We start from the raw sequence: 15,983 nt of genomic DNA on the forward strand, positions 1-15,983 counted from the left end.
TACATGTAACAGCAGGTCAAAAGTAAGGTAAATTAAACTGCAGCTAGACAGATTATAAGATCGTATATAGTCACTAAACTAGAAGCAGGGATATTTTTCTCCTAATTTCCTGGCATAGGAGGCCAAAGAACTTTATTTTAGGCTGATCTGACACTCACTCTGCAGGAGGGGAGAGCGGTTCCCTCTTTGTGGCAGCAAAGTCTTGCTAAGCACAAACTCTGAGGACCCAAGGTGGGTCCCCCTTGCCAGTGAGTGAGGGGTCTCGTGTGTCCCCACCAAGTTCCCAGGAGTCCTTGCTTACAGGTGACTCGCAGGTGGCATCCCCCTGGCACCCCCAACCTTCTGTGTAATTGCCAAGTGTGCTGTGGAAGCCAGAGAAAACCCACTGGTGAACGTCTGTAGGAGCTTCCAGGGGAATCCGCCTGGTGTGGATGGCGCTGGCCGGACTCATGGGGACATGACTCCACAGTGCAGCGTCTTGAGCCCCACCCTCAGCATCACCCCAGCAGGAACTGAGGAACCAAGCATTGTCATCATTCCCAGGACTGAGATCTACACACACATCTGTCCTGCCAGGAGCAGGGTTTACTTTCTGTGTCCACGGGATGTCAGGGCTGGGCACAGAGAGATGGGTGTGCAAAGGGGTTGACCTGATGCAGTGCCCAAGCACAGGCTCCGCTAACTGGCTGAATGAAAAAACTTTCTTCTTTCCTTTTGAACTTCATTTCCCCCTTGCACCTAAGAAAAAATATCTTGCCCTATTCTACTCCGTTTATTCTCATGAACCTTAAGGTGCAGCTTCACAGAATGAAAGCGTACAGGATAAATAAGCATGTGGCTTTGCAAGTGGTTAGACCTGGGCTCTGCTGTGGTACATCAGCTGAGTGAGCCTGGGTCACGCTGAACCTCAGTCTCCTCATCGGTATCAGAGGAACAATGATGATATCTTCTCGGCAGGGCTGTCATGAGAAGAAACGTGTAAACAGAACTGCTTCCTATGCCAAGTACGTGATAACTGTAGTGAGGGAAAGGTGAAATTAATTGATGGAAGGGTCTTCTATTTTATGTGTTTTTTATCTGTGACTTGTGCACAGGGATTCCTCGGCCTATGTTTTAACATGAAGATGAAAGTCCTTGTCAACGTCCGTTTCAGTCAGTCCTGTTTGTCCCCCCAAAGCTTCACTTCCAGGCAGCACTTTCCCGAAATTTTCTTCGTGTGTCATTCTCTTCTTGTCACTGCAGCTTGCTCCCCAGAGAGTCAGAGAATCAGGATGACTGTCAGTGAGGATGAAAGACTCTGAAAGCAGACTAACGTCTTTCCTGTATCTTTCCTCCAAAAGAAATGGGGACAACCCTAAGGAAACTGGATTTGCATAAATTAGCGCCATTCTCCTCCCTATGAGCTACTTTATTTTTTTTATTTTACTTATCTATACTATAAATCAACTATGCTCATGTAAAATAAAAAAAAATAACGTAGCTCATAGGGAGGAGAATGGCGCTAATTTATACAAATCCAGCTTCCTTAGGGTTGTCCCTAACTTATATGCAGAGTACATCATGAGAAACGCTGGACTGGAAGAAACACAAACTGGAATCAAGATTGCAGGGAGAAATACCAATAACCTCAGATATGTAGATGACACCACCCTTATGGCAGAAAGTGAAGAGGAACTCAAAAGCCTCTTGATGAAAGTGAAAGTGGAGAGTGAAAAAGTTGGCTTAAAGCTCAAAATTCAGAAAACGAAGATCATGGCATCCGGTCCCACCACTTCATGGGAAATAGATGGGGAAACAGTGGAAACAGAGTCAGACTTTATTTTTCTGAGCTCCAAAATCACTACAGATGGTGACTGCAGCCATGAAATTAAAAGACGCTTTCTCCTTGGAAGGAAAGTTATGACCAACCTAGATAGCATATTCAAAAACAGAGACATTACTTTGCCAACAAAGGTCCATCTAGTCAAGGCTATGGTTTTTCCTGTGGTCATGTATGGATGTGAGAGTTGGACTGTGAAGAAGGCTGAGTGCCAAAGAATTGATGCTTTTGAACTGTGGTGTTGGATAAGACTCTTGAGAGTCCCTTGGACTGCAAGGAGATCCAACCAGTCCATTGTGAAGGAGATCAGCCCTGGGATTTCTTTGGAAGGAATGATGCTAAAGCTGAAACTCCAGTACTTTGGCCATCTCATGCAAAGAGTTGACTCATTGGAAAAGACTCTGATGCTGGGAGGGATTGGGGGCAGGAGGAGAAGGGGATGACAGAGGATGAGATGGCTGGATGACATCACTGACTCGATGGACGTGAGTCTGAGTGAACTCTGGGAGTTGGTGATGGACAGGGAGGCCTGGCGTGCTGAGATTCATGGGGTCACAAAGAGTTGGACATGACTGAGTGACTGATCTGATCTCATACTTGGTTATAGTTGGTCTAGTATAGTTGGGCTTCCCTGGTGGCTCAGTGTTAAAGGATCCACTTGCAATGCTGGAGACTTGCAGGACATGAAGATTCGATTCCTGGGTTGGGCAGATCCCCTGGAGAAGGAAATGCCAACCCATTCCAGTATTCTTGCCTGGGAGATCCCATGGACAGAGGAGTCTGGTGGGACACAGTCCATGGGGTCACATAAGGGTCAGGCACGACTTAGGGACTAAGCAGCACCATGGCTGGTTTACAGTGTTGTGTTAGTTTCAGGTGCAGCAAAGTGGATCAGTTACACGTACGCATCCACCATTAATTTTCAGATTCCTTCCCACATGGGTATCACAGACCTCTGAGTAGAGTTCCCTGTGCTATGCAGTAAGTCCTTGTTGGTTATCTATGAGCCATTTTCCATGGAGGAGGAAATGGCAACCCACTCCAGTATTCTTGCCTGAAAAAAATCCCATGGACAGAGGAGCCTGGCAGGTTACAGTCCATAGGGCTGAAAAGAGTTGGACATGACTGAGCGACGAAGCATGAGCCACTTTATTTTAACATCTATTCAACAGGCTGTCATTAGCTCAATAACTGGCTTGTTCTTCTTTAGACCAACAACCAGACTTTAGATTGCTTTTCATTTTGCATACACTCCTCTGAGAGAAAAACAATAAATGAAATGTAAAAAGAAATAGATTTTTGGTCTCAACCCCAGAGAAACCCACGATGTATTCATTTCAGGCTTAGTTTTCAAGGTTATATCTGGAAACTTCTCATCAGTTGAAAGCTCATATGGCCACAGGCAAATAAAGCAAACGAGCCGATTCTTTTTTGAAAATAGTGAGCAAAGTGCAGATCTGTCAGCCAAAGAAAGAGCACAGTTCACAAACTTGATCGACTCAGTTGCCATTGGTGACAAGTGTAAATGTTTTTCAGTGAACTTGGGGACAGCCTTGAAAATACGTCTAATCATTTCCCTGGAAAACCCAAAGCTGCGCTCTCTCTAGACCAGATGACTGACAGGTTTTGTTTTCATTATTCCCATGATCTTGTCTCCTGGTGCTTTTGGGACCCCGGTCCCCACGTTACCCCAGTGTGCATGTAGACACACACACACTTCTTAAGTGAGTCACACTAGCTTCTGGTCCTTCTCAAGCTGGAGAAGTTAGAGTCGTGAAGATAGACTTCCTTTCACTGTCACTCACCCATGAAACCTATGAAACACAGGGCTCTATGTGGCTTCATGAGGACCCTGTGAGGTCTACTGTCCTCAAGACCATAACTGCCCTGGGTTGCAAGGAGAAGGTCTTGGACCTTGAGGAGTGCCCCCTTCTGGGCCTCTGTGACCCATAATTCATTTGGTGCATTTGGGACCATCTATATAATGAATTTGGGCCAATGTGAGATATAGAACTCAAGTCTCCCTTTTCCCTAAACTCTGATTCATTTGCTTGAATTCAGCAAAGGGTCGGGGAAGGCCTTTGCAAACGTGCAGTAAACGAGTTTGCCTCTAGGTCACTTTGGGTCTGGCCTAGCCAGCTTGATCCGTCAGTGGTGCCACTTTGGGATGCCAGGCTGACAAGAACTCTGAAAACAGAGCTCTTGTGGCTGTGTGTTAGCTGCTTAGTCGTGTCCAACTCTTTGCAACCCTGTGGACTAGAGCCGGCCAGTCTCCTCTGTCCATGGAACTCTGAAGGCAAGAACACTGAAGTGGGTTCCCAGAGCAGAAGATCCTCTAAAGGTGCTCACCCACCTCTTGCCTACAGGGTGGTCCTTGACCACGCTGTTTTTATGCTGCCCCTCAAAGGAACAAGCATCGATCACCTCTCCCGACCCAGGAAGGTGCATTGACATCAGTGTCTCCATCTCTCCACCGGGAAGCCAGGTCACACGCGGCACAGAGCCCATTCGTGAAAGGGAAATGAGCCCCCCTGTCACAAGTTGAGCGGACAAGAAGCTTTTTTGAACCATAGGTATTCTTGATGACAACTCTGTGGCAATGCAGGAAAGCGCCTTCTGAATCCCGAGATAAACTTACCGAGAGCCATGGATGCTCTCACAGCGGGTAATGTTTATGTTGCTCTGTTTCTTTGAAAACGGGGGCCAGTTTATGAGGACAGTTCATTGGTGTTCTATTAGGGACACAGATGGTTATGAGGAAGGGCGAGTGTGAGTCCCCAAGCCTGCAAAGATTTCAACACCTGAGAATCAATGGGTGAGCTCAGCTCTGGGACATTTTCATTTCTGCCATTCTATGAGTTCATGTATCTCTAGTAACCCGAACATTTAATTAAGCAGAATTTTCCACTTGCCAGCTGTGCCAGACAAATGAGAGGACTCACTGTGTGAGTCAATAAGAAAATCTACCCCAGACTGCCTTCCGCTAGAGGATGTCAGAGCAAGAATTACTGTGGGCAATCAGAGAAGGACATAAAAAGGAACAAAGTGTGCATAGCACACTGTGTATATCAGTATCAGAGCCTTACAATTTGCCGACGTGTGCCCGGAAGTTAAATCTCCCATTACATAACTTTCTATCCCTTTCTTGAAAATGCTCCAGTCGCATTGGCATGTTTTATGATTTGCCTTGCTTCAGAGATAAGCACTTTGCAAACGATGAAAGTTCTCAGGTGTTTTTCTCATTGAAAAGGTTGTGGTTAGGGAGGGGTAAATTAGGAGACTGGGGTTGACCTATATAACACTACTAGGTATAAAACAGATAACTAACGAGAACCTACTGTGTAGGGAACTCTACTCAGTATTCTTGAATGACCCACATGGGTACAGAATTTGAAACATAATGGATGCTTATATATGTATAACTGCGTCACTCTGCTGTACACCTGAAACTAACACAGCACAGTCAATCAGCTGTACTCCAGTATGAAATAAGAATTTAAAAATTAAATAAATAAACGTGGAGGTTAGAAGACTGATGCTGAGCAAAGAAGCTCTTTAGATAGAACATTCAGAAGGGAAGGTGGTATGTGCCTCAGATAATAGTTCATTTCCCAAACCGTACAGCCCTAAAATAGGTTGCTCTCCATACATGTAAATGTGTGTGAGGGTTCAGAAAGTACGGAGCTTGCTGGGCTCAACCCTGAGGAGCCAGCTGTGAGCTTCGGGCAGCGCTTTCCACTCCCTGGCATCAAGCCCTGTCGGGCTGGTGGGTCAAACATCCCTATAATTTCTTTTCCATTCTGGCCCCAGAGGAGCCCAGTAGCCTGTTATTATTTGAAAAAAGAGAATTAATTTTCTCCTCCAATGGCTTATATTCTCCAATCCATGACAATTTTAAAAGGTGACTTTTTTTTTTTTTAAGGACTTGCACTTACAATGTTCACTGGAAATGAACAGGATTAACCTAGGATGCTCTCTTAATTGCATGTACGTGGAGAATTACACACTAAAATGTGGGGATCAAACTTGGCCACATCTGGACGAGACAAGGACTACACGTCAAGAATCTGAAGACATTTTGTCTGGACAGGTGCTTTTACTAGACTAATGTAATTGATCAGAAGGAAAACAGGCTCCTATTTGTAAGAACCTAATGATTAAATTATATAAATTCTTTACACTACTTATGTTAGTTCTTTATATTCTTTTATAATTGATGCTTTCAAACTGTGGTGCTGGAGGAGACTCTTGAGAGTCCCTTGGACTTCAAGGAGATCAAACCAGTCCATCCTAAAGGAAATCAACCTTGAATATTCATTGGAAGAACTGATGCTGAAGCTCCAATACTTTGGCTACTTGAGGCACAGAGCCAACTCATTGGAAAAGACCCTGGTGCTGGAAAGATTGAAGGCAAAAGGAGAAGGGGGCGACAGAAGATGAGATTGTTAGATAGCATCACTAACTCAATAGGCATGAATTTGAGTAAACCCTGAGGGACAATAGAGGACAGAGGAACCTGGCATGCTGCATTCTGTGGGGTTGCAAAGAGTCGGACACAGCTTAGCGACTGAACATCATCAACAGGAACAAAATATTATCTGGAGCAACCTGAAATGGATTACATGACTTGTGAAAGCTTCTCTAAAACGAATGTAACTCACACACACAAATAAATACAACAAATTAATTGAATATTTTAAAAGGTGACCTTAGCAATGATCTTATTCTTCAGGGGAAGAAAGTGTATCCAGTTAGGCATCTTTCTATGGTAATACTTACAGATATATTATAAGGTTGTCCTCCAGGGGGTGTTAAGTCTTCAGCAATGCTACAGTGTTGCTGAAAGGCATTTGAAGCCAGTTAGCACAGACAGGCAGACAATCAGGCTTCCTTCTCTCTGGGATGCAGGCATTCTAGGGCCCATACCCTGAATTTCACATCTCAGGAACTGTATGGACAGGACAGGCCCGATAGGGCTTTCCATGGGCAAAGATGTGAGTCTTGAAGGCCCCTAAATACTCTCATATGAGTTGGAAGAGGCCATGTAAGTCAAAACGGCAAAGGATCCCTCCTTCCTAATTAAACCCGCAAAGGGCTATTTTTGCTGTTCTTTCTTAATTAAACCATCACCTGGGAGTCTGCAAACCTCTAGGCCTCAGGAGCCAGCAACTTGAAGTAGTCAAGTCCATGACTGCGAAGCATACAGCAGGACGGCTGTGAGGTCCACAGGTGACCAGGTGTCAACATCTGCAATACTGAGAAGCTCTAGGATCCTGAACTAATTACTGAAGCTCCGACATCTCTGATTCCTCATTCACAAGAGACTACATCATAGGACTATGGGAGGATTAACCAAGACAACCCAGAGGAAGTGTCTGGTGTGCAGGAAGTGTCCCATAAACACAATTAGTTGCTTTTATTCCAGAGTCTGGGTCCAGTCCTCATGATGTGGCCTCAGCTGGTCTTTCTCCTCCAGCTATGAAGACCCCTTCATCCCACCCACCCCCCCTACACGCTTATCCCCATGTTCCCTCTGCTTCCTCACCAGCCTCACCATCTGATGAGGTCTCACCCAGGTCTCTGATGTTTAACTACAGTTGAAACCGAAGAGACACAATTTCCTCCTCCAAGAACCAGACGAGGTTTCTCCTACCTCTGAACAGTATCAGGGACACAGTGTCTTGATGCAGAGGTGTATGTGTCTGTCAAATGTATGGAACTGGACGCTTAACATGGGTGCATTTTTTTTTTTTTTACCACGTTAAGTTGTACCTCTATCAACCAACCCAGTCAGAACCTGATGAGAAGACCTCAGTCTCTGGGGACAGGGAGACTTGGTTCAAGTTCTGAAACTTTCTCCTTGGCAGGACACTGGGCCTCTTTCACACTCAGCTTCCTCCTCTGTAGATGGGGTGGCTGTCACTTTCTCCTCTAGGAGTGAGGGTTTAGAGGTAGAGTGTTCATACCTGCTCATCTGCTTCAGTCGTGTCCAACTCTTTGCAACCCCATGGACTGTAGCCCGCCAGGCTCCTCTGTCCATGGGATTCTCCAGGTAAGCATACTGGAGTGGGTCGTCATGCCCTCCTCCAGGGGATCTTCTCTACCCAGGGATCGATCCCGCATCTCTTATATTACAGGCAGATTCTTTACCACTAAGCCACCAGGGAAGCCCTAGAGCCATAGTAATAGTAGGCAAAGGCCTTGTACCGGGCTTGCAAGCTGATGTTTGCATGATTACCAGGACCTTCGTTTTTGGCATAGGCATTTCTGTGTTGGTCAGAGGCCTCTGTTTACCGCAAGGTAATCTTGAGGACAAAATATGTGTGGCCTTTTTTTTCCCCATGTGTCTAGCAGAGAGTAGACATGGTGTGTTTAGCTAAACACACTGACTTTTAGGTACCAAACATTTAGAAGCATCAGAACTTAAGGCTCTGCAGGATGTCACGCAACATCTTATCACCCGGGTTTGCTAAGCCTTACTCTTTTGAAGTCCGACAGACACTTTACTTGGCTGAAAACTCAGCTATGGCTCCCCAGTGTACAGGAGAACTTAATAACACATCTCTCATTGGGATCGCTCTTTGGGTTCACATGGGTTGTCTATTTTTCTCTCTAAAGCAATGGAATGACTGTAGAGTTTTCTGGACCAATAAGTCACTCTGTTTTTCATGATTCAAAGTTAGGCTTTTATTTGGTTTCAAATTAAAAAAATAAATTTCATTATTAAATAGTGAGATGGATCTAACTGAGGTTCAGAGAAGTAGCTGACTCGGGAATATACCGCCAGGGGTACAATTCAGGGGTGGATTGCCTAAACGAAAATGAGTTGTTAGGTTGTCACGTTTGTTCAAAGTTCGACAGTGGCATAATTCAAAGGAAACTGCGATACAAAGTTTCAAATGTTTACAATGGATGAGAGAAGTAAACCAGCTTATTCTACCGCAATCCCAAACGGATTTCTTTTTCGACGCCAGGCAGCTCGGACGCTACACCACGGTGCTAATGTCGTCGGGCTCGTCAGCTTTCTTTTGCCTGCTCGGCAGGGACTTCAAGTATTCGAGGTGTCTCCGCGCGTCCTCCTGATTCTGCCTCACGTAGTACACCACGTAAGAGATCACCATGGTGAACCAGCCAAACATGGTGACCAGCATGGCATAGTCAGTCGTTTTTTTAGGGAGGTTACAAAGGTCGGCGTCATTGGCAGCGTTGAGGAACGGCCTCCCAGCATGTTCATCCAGCACGGAGGTCTTGCAGATCACATTGTGGGCTGTCTCGTGATTGGACACCATGCTCCGCAGGACTTGCTGGAGCGTACAGTCACAGTGCCAGGGGTTGTTGGCAATTCTGGCTCTGGCCTTCAGGTTATTGAAGGCATTTTTGTGCACGCTCTGAATCCGGTTGTCAGACAAGTCCAGAGTCTGCAGAGTCTCGGCGACTCCCTTGAAGGCGTGCTCATCGATAAACTCAATGCCGTTTTTGGACAGGTTGAGAACTCTTAGTTGATGGAGGTCCTTAAAAATCTCATTGGGGATGGATGTGATCTGATTGGAGTCCAGGTACAAGAGGACCGTTTCAGGCGGAAGATCTCTAGGTATTTCCTTGAGATTCGCATTGCTACAGGTGACATTTAAACCCCCAGAGGAAGAACAGAGACAGCCCTTGGGACACATACTGGCGGAATGAAAGCACAGTATCATGAGAACGAAACTTTGGAGGAGGAGACACATGGAGAGGGAGCGAGTTAGCCACAGGTCCACCAGATTCATGCTGGAATGTCAGCATAATCACAGGCCCAAGCCTCATCTACTCCGGCAAGCACGTGTGCTCACGGTCCAGCCCTGTCCACACGGTTGGTCTCCTTCCGGCGTGGTCCAAAGGGCTGCTACTCACGCACGCATCTCATCATCGTGCTGGTCCTTGCGTGGGCACCTAAAGGGAAGAAAGCAGACGTAATGAGCTCTTTTGCAGATGGGGAGGGGGGGTGCATTGCAACGAAACAGGCATCTGGCATTTTATGTGGGCAGGCGAGCTGTTTATGCAGGTAATTTCCATCAGCACCATTGGGCGTTATCTGTGTAATGGCGTCTCTGCTCAAATCCCAGGTGCTGGGGGAGCGGAAGGTCAACAAACGACGACATTTCCAAGTGACGTCGCCTTGTTGTTCCTGGTGCGGAATCTGAGCAAACAGTCCAGATTCCTCTCCTCTCCACTGGCCTGCGCCACATCCTGTGCCCTTCCTAAAGTTGACGGCAACCAGACGGAGTCACCCCTCTCCCTCCTCTTGCAAGAGGCATCAATGCGAATGAGCCTTTCACATGAGTGGCAATGAGAAATCACCCTGATATTTTACAGTTGATGACTGTAGATAACAACGACTTTCATGGCTTTTGAACGGCTGTCCAATTTGGAGTATTTTCCCTAAAGAAACCCCTTACTTGAATTATGAATGAGACGAATGGGTACATCCCAACCTTCCCAGCACAGTGTTTCCAGGGACCTCCAGCCTGGATTCTCCAAAGGAGCTGCCTCCCTTGGGGCCTCTGGGGACTACACCACACCCGGAAAGATGTCCTTACCTGAATTTCCAAAGGATTCTCTTTGTTTGCTAAACAGTGTAGTCCCTCTCCAATAGATCTTCGAATATGACACACAGCTCTTTTTTTTTTTTTAGTATAAAAAGAGTTTTAAGAAATACTAGCCTCTTATATGTAAGCCAAATCATTAAGCTTATAGAGTGCTGTATGAAGTTATGTCAGTGAAGCTGGGGGTGGGGGGTGGGGAATGACATAATCAGCAGCCAAAGAAATGCAACTGTAAAATGAGCTATGAATGTTTTTCTTCTATCAATATAATTTTTAAAAATACCATCTGTATGCTTATAAGAACAGAATAATATGGCATCCTCATAAACACATATTTTGAGAATATGTTTTGGAAAGAAATTTGGCAATATCTACTGAGAACATTAAATTTTACATATATATATGTATATATATACATATATCTTTTGACATTGTAACTTTCTTTCAAGTAATCTATTCTAGGGAAATGTTCTAAAATAAAAATGTAACATTCCCCCAAAAAGGAAATACTAGCCTCTAAGTCTTCCTCAATACCCTATTCTTTTCTTTCCATTATGTGTGTGTGTGTGTGTGTATATATATATATATATATATATATATATAAATCATTTATATATATAAAATCATATTTATTTGCTTTGTCCCTCAGTCATGTCCGACTCTTTGCGACCCTATGGACTATATAGCTAACCAGGCTGCTCTGTCTGTGGGATTTTTCTGGCAAGAATACTGGAATGGGTTGCCATTTCCTTCTCCAGGGGATCTTCCTGACCCAGGGATTGAACCCATGTCTCCTGTGTCTCCTGCACTAGCAGACAGATTCTTCACTGCTGAGCTACCGGGGAAGCATTATATATATAATATATATTATGTACATAATATATGTACATATCCCCTGGAGAAGGGAAAGGCTACTCACTCCAGAATTCTGGCCTAGGGAATAATGGGGTTGCAAAGAGTCAGACACGACTGAGTGCCTTTCACCTTTCACATATATATATATATATATATCTTTTATATATACTTATGTAAAATATATGTATATATCTTTATATATATATACATATATCTTTTACATATATCCATCTATATATATATATATTTCCTGTTGAGCTGTTGTTGGGAAAAGGCCTAAGAAATTGCAAAGCTTTAGTGATATGAGCAAGATTATGAACTTGCCCCAAAATAGAGATGTGAATATAAGTTTACACTTGAAACCGCTCGCTTGTGTAAAGAGGACAGGCATTCTCGCAGACTGGGGAAGTGGCTCTCAGACAGACTCTGGGCCTTGTCCACGATCACAGAGCTCATAAGTGGTACAGATGGCAATCAAGCCAAAGCCTTTGTTCTGACTGGTGAATCTCAATTCTTCTCGCTACCCCTACAGCTCTTTCTCGATTCCATCTGCTCCATGGGGACAAACAAAGTCCAGCGACTGCTGTGGCTTCCGATGCTGTTATGCTGCGACTCAGTGCCACATGGAGGATCCCATGAGCCCCAGGGAGGGGGCTCCCTGCCCTGGGAACCTGTGCCTGACTTCAGAGGATTCTCTCTCAGGATCTAAGGAACTAGGAAAAGGTTCATCCCTCTTACAGCCGTGAGCAACAAAAGACTTTGCAAACTTGTCTTTTCTAAAGATCCCAGATGGATAAATAGAGAGGGAAATGACTCCAAATGTTACCAAACTCACAGAAAAGAAGATTAATGTGAGCTGAAAACATAACGAACTGGGTTGTTCATCACGGAAAAAAATCAGATTAGCAACAGCAGAATGAAATGAACGTGCTTTTGGAATCTCGAGTCCCTCAAATGCCAGAGAGGCTGCAGCTGAACCCCGAGGCTGACTAAGCCATCCGTCAACAGCTCGTTTCATCTGCAGTGTAGGCTCACCTCCCTCCCGTGTTTTCCCTCCTGCAAACCTTCATTGCAGGGCATTTGGGGACTGTAGTCATTGCCTAGATGGGGGAGAAAAGACATAAAAGGAAGGTACTGGAGGCTACTTCAGAGAAGAAGGAGGGTGGCAGAGGACAGGCACAGGTTCCTGGGTGGAGGACAGGAGATGGACAAATGAATGTGAATAGAGAAACTAGAGTTTCCTGTCATCAAGCAACTTCCACCAATTGAGTATGTGCCACCTCCACCCTCCTAAATCCTGTGAATCGGTGCAAACCCTCCTCTGGAGCACACTCACATCTCTCCAGAGACCGAATCCATCTGGAGAAAAGTATCCTCTAATTTAGACTATGAGCTTCCCAGGTGGCTCAGTGGTAAAGAACCCACCCATCAAGGCAGGAGACTCAGGTTTGATCTCCAGGTTGGGAAGATCTCCTGGAGAAGGAAACGCAACCTGCTCCAATATTCTTGCCTGGGCTACAGTCCATGTGGCTGCAAAAGAGTCAGACATGACTTTGGTGACTAAATAACAACAACAGTTTCGACTCTAAGCCCTGTGAGGGCAGGGACTGGTTTCTGCCTCGTGTAGAAATAATAGCAAATAATTACAAGGTAAACAGTGCACTGAGTTTGTTTTTCAGCTTTCATCCTTATGATCATTGTGCCCGTGGGCAAGTTATTAACCTCTCTACACCTCACTCTGCTCCTCCTCATATAGAGATTATAAAAGCATCTGATGACAATGTTGACATGAAAATTGTATCAGATAATCCATTCCAAGCATTTAGTACAATGCATAGTAGGTACCAAGTGGTCAACACTTGTTAGCTATAGTTATTATTATTATTCCAGAACCATTTCCAACTCGTAGCGTAGTGCTACATGAATATCTATCATCGTATGAATGAATCAATGAAATATTCAGCAATCTAGCTGTGCTTTTTCTTCCCTACGGTAATTATTTTCATTATTTTGGCACATAAACGTCGGCTCATCAAACATCTGTTGGTTTTACATGTCAAAACAGTAGTAGCCTCCGGCAAAATCACAAGTGTAGATTCCCACTTGAAGAATAGAACTTTTTCTCAGCACACATCTCTAGGCTTTGTTTCTCCAGAATGGTCAGTCCAATGCTCATGGTCACAGACAAGAGATGGTTAGGACGTATCTTCTCAACATCAGAGTGCAATCTGTCTTGAGATGAAATCCTTCATGCCCTATATGGTCCACCCATACACAGGATGAAATGCCTGTTGGGAGTATAAATCCTGCATATTCCTTGCACTCAAAGAGGCTGGACTCAAAACTATTTCATTTTCTCTCTGTGATTCACAAAAAGGGAATGGAATCTTCTGGGGTTTGCTACATCGCTATTGCTGCAACAGCCTCCAGAGCCTTCATCCTCACCCAGGACTTTGAAGTGACAGAAAGACGCAGCATGTGGAGACGTCCAAAGACATCGCATCAAGGTTACCTCCAGCAGGGAGGACAGAAGAACTGTCTCTCTGCTCTGTCGCGCTGATTGACTGTTTTCCAAAGGGATTATCAGCTTGGCATTGCCTGCAAGTACTGGTTAGATGAACAGCTATTCCCAGGAAGGGAAGCTGTGGGGAGATGTGACTCTCAGAGTGAAAACCAGGCATTCTGCAGACACCAGTGCTTCTCCGGCAGAGGGCAGAGCTAAGGAGGCGCCTAAATGCCCTCTTGTTCTGACCCCGTCAGGTCTAACCACAAACCCAGAGTAACAAACAAGCCATCCTTCTGCGGGGCGGGGGGCTGGGGTGTGGGGAAGCCCCCTTGCTAACTTCAGAATGAGTGAGTGGGACATAAAGGAGCCCTGGGGTCACCTTGGTGAGGTGACAGGCACAGCAGCTCTCCGCCTGCCCTCTTGAGGAGGAAGATGACCCAGCAAGGGGACAGCCCAAATGAAACAGCACCTCTTCTGCCTCCTAAATTCCCCTTCGCATCCCTCAACTCATTACTTCTGCCCCATCCTCACGCCCTCATTCCCTTCCAATAAGTCCGGGGCCACGAGGAAGCTGCAGGGTTTCTGGCTGTGCTGTCAGGGCTGAGCTGCGCCCCCACAGAGGACCGTTTGACCCCCAGACCCGAGCCTTGCTCCCGTGTCCCTGTCACACAAGTTTCCTTTTTCCCCCTTTGGTCGCACCCCTCGGCATGCAGAACTCCCCTGACCAGGGATCGAACTTGTGCCCCCCGCAGTGGAAGTGCAGCCTGAACCACTGGACAGTCAGGGAGGTCCCCTGTCACACAAGTTTCTGAGCTTCAGTAATTAATGCTGGGATCGGGTGGCAATCCTCAAATACTGTTTCCAGAAAGAAAAAAAAAATGTACTTAGCAGCCTACTAAGTGAGAAGGCAGTTCTTTCCATGGCTCATTAAACTCTCTCTTGCATGGAAGCAACCTAAATGTCCATCGACAGAGGAATAGATAAAGATGTGGTACATACATAAAATGGAATGTTAGCTGCTCAGTCATGTCCAGCTCTTTGAACCCGTGGACTGCAGCCCACCAGGCTCCTCTGTCCATGGGATTTTCCAGGCAAGGATACTGGAGTGGTTTACCATTTCCTTCTCCAGGGGATCTTCCCGACCCAGGGATTGAACCTGGGGCTTCTGCATTGCAGGTGGATTCTTCACTGACTGAGCTACCAGGGAAGCCCCTATAATGGAATATTACCCAGCCATTGAAAAGAATGAAATACGGCCTCTTGCAGCATATGATGGACTTAAAGATTGACATACTGAGTGAAGTTAAGTCAGGCAGAGAAGGAGACATCCCTTATGTGTGGAATCTGAAAAAAAATGATACAAATGAACTTATTTACCAAACAGAAACAGACTCACAGAGAACAAACGGTTCCTGGGAAAAGGGATAATTACGGAGTTTGGGATGGAAAATACACACTGCTGTGTTTAAGATGGATAACCAACAAGGACCTACTGTATAGCACAGGGAACTCTGCTCAATGTCATGTGGCAGCCTGGATGCCAGGGGAGTTTGGGGGAGAATGGATACATGGATATGTATGGCTGAGTCCCTTCACTGTTCATCTGGAGCCACCACAATATTGTTAATCGGCTAAACCCCAATATAAAATAAAAATCTAAAAAAAAAACCAGGGGACTGTATAACCTAGACATTAGCAGTTTACTTTTGCTTTTAACTCTCTGAAGCGCCCCAACTTAGAAAAATATATAGCTCTGCTTTGGTGTAACTTAATTATCTAAGTTTAAATACAGGCTGTCACTTATTTGTGACCTTGGTCAAACCTTTCTGTGCATTTAAATTCTTTGTCTAAAAAGCTGGCATAATAGGGGAATTCTCTGGTGGGCCAGTGGTTAGGAAATTACATACTGATTTCTTTATTTGCTCAAGTTTTCTGTCAACTAAGTTGTTGCTCAGTCTAACATCCAATCACAAGTCTGGTGTACATTATTATATATGTGGATCCTCTGTAAGTGGTTGGGCTTTTGTGTACTTTACTGTATAGAGTACATTAGTGTAGTATTTTTATTTCAAGCCTATAATGTGAGGAAGCAAGTGAAAAAGCAGGCTGATGCAGCTGGTACTTGTGCACTTTACAAGGTCCTGTCCTGTAAGATTGGAAATGTTTCTTTATTTTTTTGTATTTTTTAGTGTATTATTTGTGCAAAAAGGATTATAAGACC

At 45.1% G+C, this 15,983-nt stretch overlaps 2 protein-coding genes across 2 annotated transcripts in view; both read right to left on the reverse strand.

Annotated features, from left to right (window-relative positions):
• Window positions 1-8,481: 8,481 nt before the first annotated feature.
• LRRC3B (leucine rich repeat containing 3B) lies at window positions 8,482-9,729 on the reverse strand. Its single transcript, XM_086380188.1, has one exon. It carries the CDS (start codon window positions 9,583-9,585, stop codon window positions 8,806-8,808), a length of 780 nt encoding a protein of 259 aa, XP_086236314.1. The 5' UTR covers window positions 9,586-9,729; the 3' UTR covers window positions 8,482-8,805.
• LOC147343865 (uncharacterized) overlaps window positions 8,482-15,983 on the reverse strand; it is a 153,164-nt gene continuing 145,662 nt past the window's right edge. Inside the window, exon 7 of the mRNA XM_086380430.1 lies at window positions 8,482-9,748. Within this exon, the coding sequence (XP_086236556.1) occupies window positions 9,706-9,748 (43 nt within the window). The 3' untranslated portion in view covers window positions 8,482-9,705. The remainder of the gene's footprint in view (window positions 9,749-15,983) is intronic.

The sequence above is a fragment of the Bos grunniens genome, chromosome 27 (assembly GCF_055505025.1).
Source record: "Bos grunniens cultivar Pamir isolate PY7600 chromosome 27, Bosgru_T2T1.0, whole genome shotgun sequence".
In the NCBI taxonomy this organism is placed as follows: Eukaryota; Metazoa; Chordata; class Mammalia; order Artiodactyla; family Bovidae; genus Bos; species Bos grunniens.

Coding starts and splice junctions, on each gene's coding strand:
- LRRC3B (XM_086380188.1), bottom strand. CDS start 9,585: ATGAATCTGGTGGACCTGTGGCTAACTCGCTCCCTCTCCATGTGTCTC.